We start from the raw sequence: 15,676 nt of genomic DNA, 5'->3' as shown, positions 1-15,676 counted from the left end.
TTTCTCGGTATCCCATCCCGGTACCGCCTCCCCGACCCCCCATTCCCGGTACCCTCTTCTCGACCCCCGTTTAACGACGCCCCTTTCCCGGTTCCTCATTCCCGGTTCCCCATTCCCGGGAACCCCTCCCGGCACCGCGTCGTCCCCGCCGCAGGCCCCGCCCCCTGCTGCTCTGGCCCCGCCCCTGGCATAGCAGCCACGCCCTCTACAGACCGCGCCCCTCAGAGCATCGCCCCGCCCCCCGCTCTGCCCCCCGTCAGACCACGCCCCCACCCAGCGTCCTAGCGGTATGGCCACGCCCCCGATACCATGACCCCGCCCATCGCGCGTTTGTCCCGCCCCATCGCATGGCCCCGCCCATCTCTCGTCTCCCCAATCCCGGCCCCGCCCTCCCCTCTGCGCTGGTCCCGCCCTCCCCGCGCTTCTATTGGTCGAACCGCAGCGCCGCTGTCCAATGGGTGGGCGGCGCGGGCGGAAATGCTGCTCGGGGCCGGAAGCGGCGTTGCAGCCCCCGGTGAGGCCGCGGTGCTCCCGGTGCCCCAGGACCCCTCAAGCCCCCCCGGCCCCTCCGGAGTCCCCGGGATCCGCCGGCACCGCCCGGCCCCGCCGCCGCCATGTTCCTCACGCGCTCCGAGTACGACCGGTGAGTGCCACCCACGCCGCGGCTGAGTCACGGGCCTGGGCCCGAGCGGTCCGGGCCGCCCCCACCGGCGCCTCCCGTGCTGGGATCGCACCGGGAGCTGCCGGGAGCCCGCAGCCCTGCCGCGGGACCGGGGCTGCCAGGATGGGACGGAGCGAGGGCGAGGGGAGCTCGTGGTGTGCGGGGATGGGGTACCCGGGGTAAGGAGCGTGCCCAGGGGAGCGGCGGGGCTGGGAAGGGAACAGAGCACCGGGAGCGGCTGAGGGAGGTGGGAAGGGGCTCAGCCTGGAGAAAAGGAGGCTCAGGGGAGACCTTGTGGCTCTGCACAACTCTCTGACATGAGGGGACGCCCGGGAGAGTCGGGATCTGCTCCCAGGGAACAGGGACAGGAGGAGAGGGAACGGCCTCAGGCTGGGCCAGGGGTGTTTCCTTTGGATGTTGGGAATTTTTTCATGGAAAGGGCTGTCCAGCCCTCACACAGACTGCCTGAGGCAGCGGTGGAGTCCTCATCACTGGGAGGGCTCAGAAACCACGTGGACGTGGCACCTGGGGACAGGGGTGAGCGGTGGCCTTGGCAGGGCTGGGGGAAGGTTGGGCTCCATGATCTCAAAGGACTTTTCCACTCTCCAAGGACTTTTCCAGTCTTAAGGATTCCAGGATCCCATGGTCAAACAGGACCTGGTCTGGCTCCTGGTGCTCCCTTTACATTCCAAAGTGTTCCAGGACACCCCACCTGCTTCTCACCTGTGCCTTGACCTGCTGGCTCTCCTTGAGTCCATGACCACCCTGGGTCCCACCCTGTGGCTGTCCTGTGCTGAGGGGACATGGCCCTGCTGTCCCCTGCCCCACCTGTGCCCAGGTGGCCTCACCCTTGAGCAAGGCCTTGGTTTCCTGCCCTTCTCACTGTGTGCTCTCCTTGCAGGGGTGTGAACACCTTCTCTCCAGAGGGGAGGCTCTTCCAGGTGGAATATGCCATCGAGGCCATAAAGGTACTTTTTAAAAAGTTTCTTTCAGAGTTTCCTTCAAAGTTTCAGAGTTTCCTTCAAAGATTTCCTTCAAAATCTCCTTTCCAAATCTGGGCTCCTTCCAGCCCCATGCAGGGATTGCTCAGGACTTGTTGGAACCCTGGATGCTGAGAATTTTAAATTTTCTCTGCTGAAAGGCACAGATCCACAAGAGAACATTGCATTTAACCTGAGGCTGTAAAGAAGGCTTCCAAAATTGATTAATAACACTGGAATTATGAGGGTGTAGTTAATTAAAAGTGTGTAATATCACAGAATAGAAAACTTAAAGTTTGGGGTTTTAAAATATAATAATAAATATGAAGCAAAACAGAAGCTTTAGAGTAGAAACAAATTGTTCTTCTTTACCTTCTTCTTCATAGATTTGAGTGGTATTTTATAATTAAACAGAAAAGTCCACACTGCAGGCTTCAATAAATCAATTATTAAGTTAAAAGAGAAATTAATTTAAGTAAAATTTTTAATTAGATAGTTTAACTTTAAAAGACCTTATGACAAGAGATAGTTAACCATTTTGTACCTTACTAATAAACAGCTAAAAAACTCACAGCTGTGACTCTGTAACATTGATAAGAAACAATGAATACCTAAATCTGAACACAAACTATCATCTCAAAAACCTTCAATCCGAACCCCAATAAAAATTGAAAAAAAAAAAAAAAAAGAAACAAAGAACCCACAAGGACTAATCCAGGCTGTGTCTGTTTCCTCCAGCCAAACATCCCACAGCTCTGATCTTTTATGGGTCAGGAAGGACCAAAACCCATTGATTTTCCCCAAAATTCAGTGAAATGTTCCCTCCCCTGTGATTTATCCCCAAAAAATGCAATCCAAAGCTGTTTATCTACAAATCAAACCTAAATCACTTCTTGGGTGGATTTAAAGGTAAAGCTGGAGGTTGTTAGGAGCAAATCCACCTTTGCAGGGCCAAATGGCCTTTGGGGATTAAACATCCTTAATTGATAAATATTCCTGTCTGTTACATTGATAGAATGTGGGTGTTGATTGGCAACAAGTTTAAATTTGGAAGAAACAGGTCTAGTGATGAGGGGAAAAAACTCTGAGGTGTTTGCACTGGGGAGAAGGGTCCTGACTTCATCTTCCCTGTGTTCCTTTAGCTCCTTGGAGCACTAAAAAGAGGAATAAAGTAATAATGTAACAGAAAAAGTAATACAAGTATCAAGAACTTGGGAATTAAAGCTCCCAGGGGGATGTTGGTGACCATGCTGGTTTGATTAATTAAAACAGATCTCCTGCCATTCCTGTGGCTGTCGGTGCAGCTTTCCAGGGAATTTTGGGGTTAAAATTAAACCCCATGTCTTGAAGTGGATGTTGGGAGGGAGCATTCCACTGTGCAGCTGAGACAGTTCTGCCAGGAAATTCCCGGTGTGAGAGCTGGGAGTGCTGGGAATGCTGGGATCCAGGCAGGGCTGCTGGGATCAAGGTGGGGTGGAGGTCAGGAGTTGGTGGGATCAGGGTGGGACCAATGTGGGATTAAATAGGATCCAGATTAGGGGCTGGGATTAAATAGGATCCAGATTAGGGGCTGGTAAGATCCAGATTAGGGGTTGGTAAGACCCAAAAAGCATTGGTAGGATCAAGGTGGGATGAAGGTAATTGTTGGTGGGATCAAGGTGTGGTTAAGGTAGGACCAGTGTAGGAGTTGGTGGGATTGAACAGGATTGAGGTAAGGGCTGGTGGGATCCAGATTAGGGGCTGGTAATATCCAGAAAAACATTGGTAGGATCATGGTGGGATCAAGGTGGGATGAAGGTAATTGTTAGTGGGATTAGGGCTGGGTTGAGTTTAGGAGTTGGTGGGGTCAAGGTAGGACTAGTGTGGTGTTTGGTGGGATTAAATAGGATCCGGATTGGGGGTTGGTAAGATCCAAAAAGCATTGGTGGGATCAAGGTGGGATGGAGGTAATTGTTAGTGGGATCAAGGCTGGTGGGAGGTGGAAGTGCAGGTAATAGTTAATGGGATCAAGTTAGGAGGTTGGGGAGCTGTTGGGGTTAAGGCAGGACCACTGTGGTGTTTGGTGGGATTAAATATGATTGAGGTAAGGGCTGGAGGGATGCAGATTAGGGGCTGGTAAAATGCAGATTAGGGGTTGGTAAGACCCAAAAAGCATTGGTAGGATCATGGTGGGATGAAGGTCATTGTTGATGGGATCAAGGCTGGATTGAGTTTAGGAGTTGGTGGGATTTGGTGGGATTAAATAGGATCCAGATTAGGGGCTGGTAAGATCCAAAAAGCATTGGTAGGATCAAGGCAGGGCTGTTGGGATCAAGGTGGGATGAAGGTAATTGTTGGTGGGATCAGGACTGGATTGAGTTTAGGAGTTGATGGGATCAAGGTAGGACTAGTGTGGTGTTTGGTGGAATTAAATAGGATTGAGGTAAGGGCTGGTGGGATCCAGATTAGGGGCTGGTAAGATCCAAAAAGGATCATGGTGGGATGAAGGTAATTGCTGGTGGGATCAAGGCTGGGTCGAGTTTAAGAGATGGTGGGATCAGGGTGGGGTTAAAGTAGGACCAGTGTGGAGGTTGGTGGGATTAAATAGGATCCAGATTAGGGGCTGGTAAAATCCAAAAAGCATTGGTAGGATCAAGGTGGGATCAACGTAATTGTTGGTGGGATCAAGACTGGATTGAGTTTAGGAGCTGGTGGGATGAAGGTAGGACCAGTGTGGAGGTTGGTGGGATTAAATTGGATTGAGGTAAAGGCTGGTGGGATCCAGATTAGGGGTTGGTAAAATCCAGATTAGGGGTTGGTAAAATCCTGATTAGGGGCTGGTAAGATCCAAAAAGCATTGGTAGGATCATGGTGGGATCCAGGCAGGGCTGGTGGGATGAAGGTAATTGTTGCTGGGATGGAGGTAATCGTTGGTAAAATCAAGGCTGAGTTGACTTTAGGAGTTGGTGGGGTTAAGGTAGGTCCACTGTGGGAGTTGGTGGGATTAAATAGGATTGAGGTAAGGGCTGGTGGGATGCAGATTAGGGGCTGGTAAAATGCAGATTAGGGGCTGGTAAGATCCCAAAAGCATCAGTAGGATCATGGTGGGATCCAGGTGGGATGAAGGTAATTGTTGATGGGATCAAGGCTGGACTGAGTTTAGGAGTTGGTGGGATCAAGGTGGAGTTAAGGTAGGACCAGTGTGGAGGTTGGTGGGATTAAATAAGATGGAAGTAAGGGCTGGTGGGATCCAGAAAAGCATTGGTAGGATCATGGTGGGATCAAGGCAGGGCTGGTGGGATGAAAGTGGGATCCAGGCAGCTGTTGGTGTGCCCAAGGTGGGATCAAAGTAGGGGCTGTTGGGATCAAGGCAGGGATTTGTGGGATCAAGGTGAAAGTTGGTGCAGTTGAGGCCCACTGGGATCCAGGCAGGGCCTGATGGGATCAAGGTGGGACCACAGCAGGATCCAGACAAGGGCTGCCAGGAGCCCCTGGGATCTGTCCCTGTGCTTGTGGCCCTGGTGACACTGAGGTGTCCTGCAGTCCTGGGGTGGAATTGCTACCTGGGATTCTGGGGAGAACAGGAGCTTATGGAAAGCCACGTGCCCAAGCCAGAGCTGCAGAGGGATTTGTACTGATGTGGGAAATTCTCTCACCCTTAAAGGTTTAAAAGAGTTTAAAATTCTCTTTTCCCTCTGGCAGAGGAGAATTCCCAGGGCCTTTTACACTCAACAGGCTCCACAAACTGCTGTTGCTTGAAGGATTTGCAACTGGGGAAGGGGCTCAGCCTGGAGAAAAGGAGGCTCAGGGGGGACCTTCTGGGACCCACTGGCTTCTCATGGGAATCCCATGGATTTCACCCTCCCCATAAGCTTTAAAATCCACCATGCCAGGCCAGAGTGGGTTTGTGTGTGGGTGACACAATTGAATCCAAACCAAAACACCTGCAAATAAGTCAGAGTTAGCAGTGAGATGTGTGTGAGCTGGAGCCTGTGGTGGTGTTTTGCAGCTTGGCTCCACAGCCATTGGGATCCAGACCTCAGAGGGAGTTTGCCTGGCTGTGGAGAAGAGGATCACATCCCCCCTGATGGAGCCCAGCAGCATTGAGAAGATTGTGGAGATCGACTCCCACATTGGTATGGAGGAGGGATGCATCCCTCTGCATCAGATCACCCCTAAAATTGTGAATTATTTATGAGAAGAGTCCATCCCCTGGCAATCTGGGGAGTTGTGTGTTGGGGTGAGCCCTCCCTGCCAGGAAGGCTCATCCCTCCCAGTGCACACCAGCTCCTGGTCACTGGTTTTGCAGGCTCCAAGGCAGCAGGAGGGAGCTCCAGGAAGCAGAAAGAGGCAGCTGAAGCTCCATCCCCCTGCCTCAGTAACCTCCCTTGTGAAAGTTCATCCCAAATGTAGCTCTGGGAGGGCAGGGAATTGTGGTGGGCCTGGCTGGAGCCAGTTTCTCCAGGATCACTGATGCCACCCTTGCCCCGAGCAGCCCACAATGGGCTCATGACCAAATATGTCACCCTGAAGGGCAGGAAACCTCCAAAATTCCTGTGTTGCTTGCTCCATGGGCAAGAGTCCAATTTCCTCCTCCCAGGAGCTTGTGAAGCAATCCCCTCCTCCCAGAGTGGGATCTGTGCTGGGATTCCTGCAGCCTCTGCTGCCTGTGGGGCAGCCAGGGCCCTTCCCAGCAGGTTGTTCTGGAGCAAACCTGGTTCAATTCCATGGAGTCCTGGAGGCTGAAAAGCACTCTAAGATCTGGAGGAGTCCAACCATCCCAAGGCCACCACTGATCCATGTCCCAAAGTGCCACATCCTCACTTTTTGAACCCTTCCAGGGATGGGGACTCCAGCAGTGTTCACAGGGCAGCCTGTGCCAGGGCCTGACCATGCTTTCCATGGAAAAAATAATGGAATATCTGACCTGAACCTGCCCTGGTGCAGCTTGGGGCTGTTCTATCTTGTCCTGGGAGCAGAGCCTGACCCCCCCCAGCTGTCCCCTCCTGTCAGGAGTTGTGCAGAGCCACAAGGTCCCCCCTGAGCCTCGTTTTCTCCAGGCTGAGCCCCTTCCCAGCTCCCTCAGCCCCTTCCTGATGCTGCAGCCCCTTCCCCAGCTCTGTTCCCTTCTCTGGACATGCTCCAGCTCCTCATTGTCCTTCTTGTGAGAAACCCAGAACTGTTCCCAGGTGTGGCCTCAGCAGTGCCTAGCTCAGGGGGACAAATCCCTTCCCCACCTTCTCACTCAGGGACCAGCTCCTCCCTGTAGCCCTTGGTGTTTTTGGGCATTGTGGGAGAAAACACATCCCAAATAATGGATGGAATAACTCAGGAATGACTCCTGGTTGCCCTTTCCCTTGCAGGGTGTGCCATGAGTGGCCTAATAGCTGATGCAAAGACTTTAATTGACAAGGCCAGAGTGGAGACTCAGGTAAGATCTGGCATCGCTCTTCTTAAATTAGCAGCACAAATCCCAGGAACTCCTTGAAAGTCTTGGGAAAGGGAAGATCATTCCATCAAAGAAGCTGGTGGGAAGCTGGAGGCTTGTTGGGAGTGTAGGGGCTGTCTGAGTGTTCTGGCAAAATATTGGATATATTGGTTTTCTTTTTATCCCCTTAAATTTCCTGGATGCCTCAGGTGCTTGGAGGTCCCTGGTACAAATCTGTTCTGCTGCAAAGGATTTTCCTGGGATTTTCTCCTGCATATCAGCACTTTTCCACCCTCTGGAGAGCTGTAACACATTCCTTCCACAGCAGATATTGGGATAAATCCCTTCAGCCTTGCATTCCCCTATTGGCATCCCAAGCCTTGGTATCCAATTTTCTGTGGAGTTTTGTACATCCCACTCTCCCTGATGCTTCCATGGGTTAACTGGCTGTGCCCTGGGTTCCACAGGGAAGTTATCCTTGTGTCCCCCACCTCAGCCATGCGGGGGGGGGGGGGACACAAGGATATAAAATTCCCATATTTTGGGCACATGGGGCTAATGGGAATTTTTATTTGGATTTTCCTGCAGAATCACTGGTTCACCTACAACGAGACCATGACAGTGGAGAGTGTGACACAGGCTGTGTCTAACCTGGCCCTGCAGTTTGGGGAGGAAGATGCTGACCCAGGAGCCATGGTGGGACTGGGGGGATTGGGGGGATTGGGGAACCCCCCTGTCCCCCCTGTCTGACCCATTCCCTGCTCTGTCCTGCAGTCCCGCCCGTTCGGTGTCGCTCTGCTCTTCGGAGGGGTGGATGAGAAGGGACCCCAGCTGTGAGTTCTGCTCTCTTAATCCAGGGAAAAGACCAAACCTCCACTGCAAAATTCCCAGGCTGTTTTAAGGACTTGATTCTGGGGGGTTTTCCTTAAGCCAACCCCTTGGGGTTTATCTCATTATGTCTCTGATATGTTTGTTAATCCTGTTAAACCCTTTTCCAGAGCCCCACCTGCTTGTTTGGCATGGAAAATCATCATATCTACCCCAAACCCTTGCCTTTTTTAATTAAAAATGTGGTTTCCTGGGGAGGAGGGAAGTGCTAAAGCTCTCCTCATCTTGAGTGTATTTGTACCTTTCCCTAAAGGACCGGCAGAGCCACCAGTAACATAATCCATGTGACATTCCTTGGGGAGGTGTTGGAGCAGCTGTAACCTGAACTCAGCGCTTCAAATGGCCCCACTGGAAGTGGGAAAGGCTTGACAGAGCCAGACCAGTCAGGTCTGCCTTCCAGCAGGGAAAAAAATCTTACTGAATTTATTAAAAAAAAATTAGGATAAGATGGGAAATCCAAAGGGAAACGGTTCTCTGAGGAAAGAGGGCAGTGTTAGAGTGTGTAAGCTGCCAGCCCAGGAGCTCTTGGGGCTGAATTCTAGCTCCAGCTGTGCAGGGAGCTCTGGGGGTTGGTGGGAGAGTCCTTGGGGTGCCCTGGGGTGGGATGGGGTGCAGGCTGTCACCCCCTGTCCCCACAGGTTCCACATGGATCCCTCGGGGACGTTCGTGCAGTGCGATGCCAGAGCCATCGGCTCCGCCTCCGAGGGAGCCCAGAGCTCCCTGCAGGAGGTTTACCACAAGGTAAGGGCTGCATTTGGGCTTGGGGGTCACCTCTGTGGGTCTGGGGTACCTCACCACCTCCCAGGACCCCCTCATTCCCTCCCCAGTGAGCATTTAGGACTGGGCTGGAGAGGAGGGGCCTGAGCTGCTCAGGGCAGGATCACTCCTGGGCAGAGGATCCTGTGAGTAGGTGCTGAGGATCTCTACAACTGAGGAGCTGCTCCCAGCAGCTGCTCTCTGCCTGTGAGATAATTAAGGCCATGTCAGGAAGTTCTCTATTAATAAAAACTGAGCTCTGGGTGCTGCTGTCAGCATCAGGCTCTGTGTGGGTACAGCTGGAAGCATCCTGAGCTCACAGCAGCACCTTCAGAGAAGGGAGCAGCTTCTGTGCTGGAAGTTCTGATCATGTTTGATATTAAATAGAAATTTTTTCCCCCATGAGGAGGGGGTTGCCCACTTTGGGTGGTAAGAAACCAAACCCTGATGAAAAGCACAATTAGTGATGGTGGCTTGGAAGACTCATTTGTTCACTAGAACTCTCCGAATTACCCAAATTCTGGATTCCCTGGATTGCCAACCCTTTTTCAAGTGCAGAGTTAGTGAAACACAGCTGTGCTGCACATCCCTCTGGCTCTAGGGATGCCTGGGATTTATCAGATTAAATGCAGCATGGAGGTTTCTGCCTAGGGGGAATCTGGCTTTTTGGGAGGGAATTGGTGAAGAGAAACAGCCCCTCCTGTCCCAAATGAACCATTTTTAAATTAACCAGATTTATGTGTCCGAATGAAGCATTTTTAAGTCTCAGAAAGGCAGGATTTCACTGTCTCTGTGGATATCCCTGCCCTGCCTGCTCCAGTCTCCCAGGGATGCTGCAGATCCCTTGCTAAGCTGCTCCTTTGGCTGCCTGGCTCAAGGGATTTGGGAGAGGGGAGGGAGAGGGGCCAGTGCTGAGCCTGCAGCTTGTCATCCATGAGCCATTTGTTTTGCAGTCCATGACGTTAAAGGAAGCCATCAAATCTTCCCTGGTCATCCTGAAACAGGTCATGGAGGAGAAGCTAAATGCCACCAACATTGAGGTGAGTCCTCCTGCAGTCAGGATTGCCTCTGGAGCATGGAATGGAGCAGCTCAGGGCTTCCTGAGCCAAGTCCTGCAGGTGTTCCTGCCCTTTTCATCACATCCTCTGGGGCATTTTGGAAAAGTTGAAGCTTTTCCCTTCCAGAAGTGCAGAGCCTGGTCTGTTTTCATGGCTGATCCATGTGGTATTTGCAGGGTCCCCAGGATGAGAGGAGTCTGACTCCATGTTCTTAGAAGGCTAATTGATTATTTTATGGTTATAAATAATTTTATGATTATAAATATCATTCTATTATATTAACGAATGCTATACTAAAACTATACTAAAGAATAGTGAAAGGATACAGACTGAAGGTTTAGCAAGAATGATAATGAAAGCTCCTGACTCCTCAGAGTCTGACACAGTTGATGGTGATTGGTCATTAATTAAAAACAATTCACATGAAATCAATCAAACAATAATCAGTCGGTAAATGATCTCCAGACCACATTCCAAAGCAGCAAACACAGGAGAAGCAATCAGATAATTATTGTTTTCATTTCTCTCTGAGGCTTCTCAGCTTCCCAGGAGAAGAAATCCTGGGCCAAGAGGATTTTTCAGGAAATATGACAGTGGCAGATCCAGGATGAGCAGAAGGGATTCTCTGACCTTCTGCAGTCAGCAGAACCCAAATACCACCCAGACTGCTTCCCCTGCATCTAACCATTCTTTTTTGCCTTGCTGCTTGTAATATTAGAAGGAATGAAAATTACCCAGCTCCTGGGCTGCTATATTAGTCCTGGGGCAGTGCCAAAAATCCCTTGGACAGTGGGAGCAGCAAGGATCCTCCAGGAATGGCTGTGCCCCTGGAGCCCTGGGGGCAGGCAGCACCCACAGACCCCCAGAGCTGCTCCACAGGCTCCTTTTTGGGTGGGAAAGGTCCAAACCCTCTGCACTGGGTGGGGTAACTGGCAGATGAGAAGCCAGGCTGGTTTATCGAGTTAGCTTCTATTTTGGGTGGGTTATGAGACACCAGACCTTTCCAAAGTGTGCCATTCCAGCTCCTGAGCTGCTCTCTCCTCCCCTTCCTTCCCTCTGAGTGCTGGGAAACCTTTTCCTAAACAGCCCCAAGGTATTCACCCCATTTTTGTATTAAATATTGCTGTGGGGGGAACCATTCCTGGTGGGATTCAACTTCCTTTGGAGGGGAAGGCCAACAGCACATGGAAACTTGGATAGTCTGTCCCAAAATCATGCCTTGTGGCTGGAATCTCCTTCCCAGGTGCTCTCCCAGCCCTTGGCCATACATTTTTTCCTGGTACAGTGCAGGCAGAGGAATGTGTACAGTATCCTGATGTCATGTCCCTGTTTAACAGGGCTTAACTGTGCTTGGCACAGCCCTGGAGTGGGGTGGGATGGTGCAGGGGGGAAGGACAGCAGGAATGTGCTGAGGATTGAAAGGTTTCTATTGACTCAAGGCACCCCCTGGCTGAAGATCTGCCACCTGAAGAGCTCTTTGCTTCCTAGAACTATGTGCCTCTCCCATTTCTTGGCTCTGGCCATGCTGCTGTGGCATTTTCCATCTAGGAACAAAGAGAAGAGGGAAAGTGTGGCTGTGGAAGAGTTAAATCCATTGGTGGCAAAGGTCAGGAGCCTGAGAGGACTTCACAATTTTAGATTAATGACTTCCCTGTGAAGCTTTGGTAGGGGGAAGGTGAGGGACAGGTGTGGAGAAGCAAAGGAATTGGTGTCTCTGCTGGTTTTAGTGTTCATAAAGGTTTGTTTTTTGTATTAGAGCTGGTTTTGGTGCATAAATCTGGCTCTGGTTGGGCCCAGGATCAGTCCAGGGTGGTTTGGTGCCCAGAGCAGCTGGGGCTGCCCCTGGATCCCTGGAAATGTTCAAGGCCAGGCTGGACAGGGCTTGGAGCCACCTGGGACAGTGGGAGGTGTCCCTGCCATGGCAGGGGTGGCACTGGATGGGCTTTGAGGTCCCTTTCAAACTACTCCATGATTTGAGGGGCCTAAAGTGGCATCTCCAAGTGTCTCCACCTTGTCTGAGAGGTCTGGGTGAAACCTGGGCTGGCAGCAGCTTTCAGGCTGAGTGTGGGGAAAAACACCTGGAAAAACACCTCATGGTACCTCCCTGCCCTGGATCAGGGGTTCCTTGTGCTGGTGAAGAGGGGGGGTTGTGAGAAATCACCCTGGAAAAGCTCTGGGATCTGCTGGGATGCTCCAGAACTTTCCTTCAGGGTTTTGGTTGCATCCATACACTTTGATCCTGGAGAGTCAAACCATGTGCCCAGTGCCTGTGAGTTCAGGAGCATCCCAGGGAGCAGCCCTGTCCCTGTCCCTGCTCCCATCCCAGCCCTGTCCCTGCTCCCATCCCTGTCCCTGCTCCCATCCCATCCCAGCCCTGTCCCAGCTCCCATCCCAGCCCTGTCCCAGCTCCCATCCCAGCCCTGTCCCTGCTCCCATCCCATCCCTGTCCCTGCTCCCATCCCATCCCTGTCCCTGCTCCCATCCCATCCCTGTCCCTGCTCCCATCCCAGCCCTGTCCCTGTTCCCATCCCAGCCCTGTCCCTGCTCCCATCCCAGCCCTGTCCCCGCTCCCATCCCAGCCCTGTCCCCGCTCCCATCCCAGCCCTGTCCCCGCTCCCATCCCAGCCCTGTCCCTGCTCCCAGCCCTGTCCCTGTCCCTGCTCCCATCCCAGCCCTGTCCCTGCTCCCAGCCCTGTCCCTGTCCCTGCTCCCAGCCCTGTCCCTGTCCCTGCTCCCAGCCCTGTCCCTGTCCCTGCTCCCATCCCAGCCCTGTCCCTGCTCCCATCCCATCCCTGTCCCTGCTCCCATCCCAGCCCTGTCCCTGTCCCTGCTCCCATCCCAGCCCTGTCCCTGTCCCTGCTCCCAGCCCATCCCTGTCCCTGCTCCCATCCCAGCCCTGTCCCTGCTCCCATCCCAGCCCTGTCCCTGCTCCCATCCCATCCCTGTCCCTGCTCCCATCCCATCCCAGCCCTGTCCCCACTCCCATCCCAGCCCTGTCCTGTCACAGACATATTTTATGAAAAATCCTTTCATTGGGATCTTTTCTCCTGAGAAGCTGAAAAGCTTCAGCTTCTCCATGTTTTGCTGCTTTGGAATGTGATTTAGAGAATTGTTTTTACTGATGACCAAGGACAGCCACCTGTGTCGAGGCTGTGAGCAGTCACAAGATTTTATTATCATTCTTTTTCATTCCTTGCTAGCCTTCTGATGAAATCCTTTCTTCTGTTCTTTAGTATAGTTTTAATATATCATTTTCTTTTGAAGGAAATGATATTATATTTATTAATATATTATTTTATATATAATTCTTATTAATATATTATATTTATATACATTAATACAATATATATTAATATATTAAATAAGAATATAATATATATTATTATTTAATATATTAATATATTAACATGTATTAAATAATAAATATTATAATTATATTTATTATTTAATATATATTATATTATATATATATTATAATATATAATATATTTATTATTTTATTATAGAAATCATATTTAATATAATATATATAATAAAATAGCATTCTGAAACATGGAGTCAGGATTTTCATCTCTTCCCTTGTCCTGAGACCCCTGCAAACACCACCACACCATCCTGTCCCCATCCCAGCCCTGTCCTGCCCCACCCCGACCTATTATGGGATATCCCAGCTCATTCCAGGCTATCCCAGCTCTCTCTGGAGCCCTGGCATTTCCACTGGCACAGCTGTCCCTGGTTTGGGCTCCCGTCCCTGAGCCAGCTGTGAATATTTCTGCTCACGTTTCTCCTCCAGGCTCCTCCTCTCACTCAAGTATTCCTCATCCCTGGTGCTGCCTCTGAATGTTTCTGTCTGCCCTGGCTCTGTGCTGTCCCTGATGTCCTTAGGGACCTCTGCCTCAGTTTCCCTGAGCCCCCTCAGCTCCCAGACAGGCCAGGATTTGTCCCCTTGGTTCCTGGAGGAGCAGAATCTTTTGCAGAGGCAGGAATTCTCTCCTGGGAGTTTTTGATGGCTTTTCCTCCATTCATCCAATCCTCCCAGACAGGATTTGTCCCCTTGGTTCCTGGAGGAGCAGAATCCTTTACAGAGGCAGGAATTCTCTCCTGGGAGGTTTTATGGCTTTTCCTGACTCTGACTCTCTTTTCCTTAGAGATCCCTGCCTCAGTTTCCCTGAGCCCCCTCAGCTCCCAGACAGGCCAGGATTTGTCCCCTTGGTTCCTGGAGAAGCAGAATCTTTTTCAGAGGCAGAAATTCTCACCTGGGAGGTTTTGATGGCTTTTCCTGACTCCCTGCTGTCCCTCTTTTCCTTAGAGACCCTGCCTCAGTTTCTCTGCCTCATTTTCCCAGTTTTTCTGAGTTCCCTCAGCTCCCAGACAGGCCAGGATTTGTTCCCTTGGTTCCTGGAGGAGCAGACTCCTTTGCAGAGTCAGAAATTCTCACCTGCAGGTTTTTGATGGCTTTTCCTGACTCTGACTCTGTGTTGTCCCTGTTTTCCTTAGAGAAACATTTGTCCCCTTGGTTCCTGGAGGAGCAGAATCCTTTGCAGAGACAGGAATTCTCTCCTGGGAGTTTTTATGGCTTTTCCTGACTCTGACTCTGCTGTCCCTGTTGTCCTTAGAGATCTCTGCCTCAGTTTCCCTGAGCCCCCTCAGCTCCCAGACAAGCCAGGATTTGTCCCCTTGGTTCCTGGAGGAGCAGAATCCTTTGCAGAGGCAGGAATTCTCTCCTGGGAGGTTTTTGATGGCTTTCCCCCCATTGAGTGGGAGCAGTTCCCACTGAAATTCCCTGCTGCTGCTCCTCTTGAGGAGGCTGAGTCAATTCAAAGCTATTTGTGCAGCAGGCAGCTATTTTAGGGCACCATGGAGCTGGAATGATCCTGCTGGCCTGGCAGATCAGGAGAAGGAACAGCTGCTCCCTGCTCTCCTCAGCCACATTTAACCCCTTGTTCCTTCTCTTGCAGCTTGCCACGGTGGAGCCTGGCATGAAATTCCACATGTACACAAAAGAGGAGCTGGAGGAGGTCATCAAGGATATTTGAAAAAGAGGGAGAAAGCCCCCAAAAGCTCCAAGCCCTGCCCTGACCAAAGGAACTGGTGCAGTTCACCCAGCTCCTGGGATTTCCCTCCTCACAGCACCTGCATCTGCTGCTCCTGCCAACTCTGGACAGAACTGAGCTTTGCCCCAGGAGGGAATGAAATAAATCATTTTGTTACTCTCACTGGGCTCCTCAGCAGGGGGGGAAAGGTGGGAAGGGAGGGATTTGGAGCCCAAACTGGGGGTGGATGGGGACAGCAGCTGTGCCAAGGGCACTGCCAGGCCTGCTGCAGGAGTTAGTCTCCCTCTTGTGGTGCTGTCCATGGGGAAATCCAGGTGTCATTCCACACTTCTTTTAAAAAAATAGAGAGTTTTTAATCTGCTCAGTGCATTCCTCCCTCTTTCTCCAGTGTTTTTTATCTGTAAGAGTCCCTGGAGCTCCATCTGCTTCCCTGCAAAGAAATCTACACTCAGCCTGGGGGTTTGTGTTTCCTTCTGGTAGGGCTTGAAAAAATCTTGTTAGATCAGAGCCCACCAAGCAGAAACAGGGATCATGGGCTGAGGCAGCCCCTCACCACTGAAATCCTGCAGGCACCACTGGGTTTTGAGTTAACTCTATTTTACACCAGAAAATTCCTGCTTATCCCACTTAGTTTTTTTATTGTCCAGCAAAAATATCTCTCTGTGTCCTCAAAACAGTGTCTGGGAATCAAAGCTGGGTCTGATAAGGGAATAAATTAAGATTAAAAGAGTATTTTCCTATAAAATCATGGTGGTGGGGAAAGGCAGCTCTGCCTCAATCCTGGCAGCTGCTCTGGGCTGCCCTGAGCAGGGCAGAGGCCTGGAAATCAAAATCCAGGATCAATTCGATTTCAAATTTCAATTTCAAATTAC

The 15,676-nt window shown here is 51.2% G+C and overlaps 1 protein-coding gene across 1 annotated transcript; it reads left to right on the top strand.

The window, feature by feature from the left end:
* Nucleotides 1-494: 494 nt before the first annotated feature.
* PSMA5 (proteasome 20S subunit alpha 5) lies at nt 495-14,966 on the top strand. Its single transcript, XM_036398336.2, has 9 exons — nt 495-643; nt 1,563-1,629; nt 5,630-5,756; nt 6,984-7,051; nt 7,637-7,744; nt 7,823-7,881; nt 8,575-8,677; nt 9,646-9,732; nt 14,709-14,966. Exons 1-9 carry the CDS (start codon nt 615-617, stop codon nt 14,784-14,786), a joined length of 726 nt encoding a protein of 241 aa, XP_036254229.1. The 5' UTR covers nt 495-614; the 3' UTR covers nt 14,787-14,966.
* Nucleotides 14,967-15,676: the final 710 nt, after the last annotated feature.

The sequence above is a fragment of the Molothrus ater genome, chromosome 25 (assembly GCF_012460135.2).
Source record: "Molothrus ater isolate BHLD 08-10-18 breed brown headed cowbird chromosome 25, BPBGC_Mater_1.1, whole genome shotgun sequence".
NCBI classification, from domain to species: domain Eukaryota; kingdom Metazoa; phylum Chordata; class Aves; order Passeriformes; family Icteridae; genus Molothrus; species Molothrus ater.
This window is presented reverse-complemented; position numbering and strand designations above follow the sequence as displayed.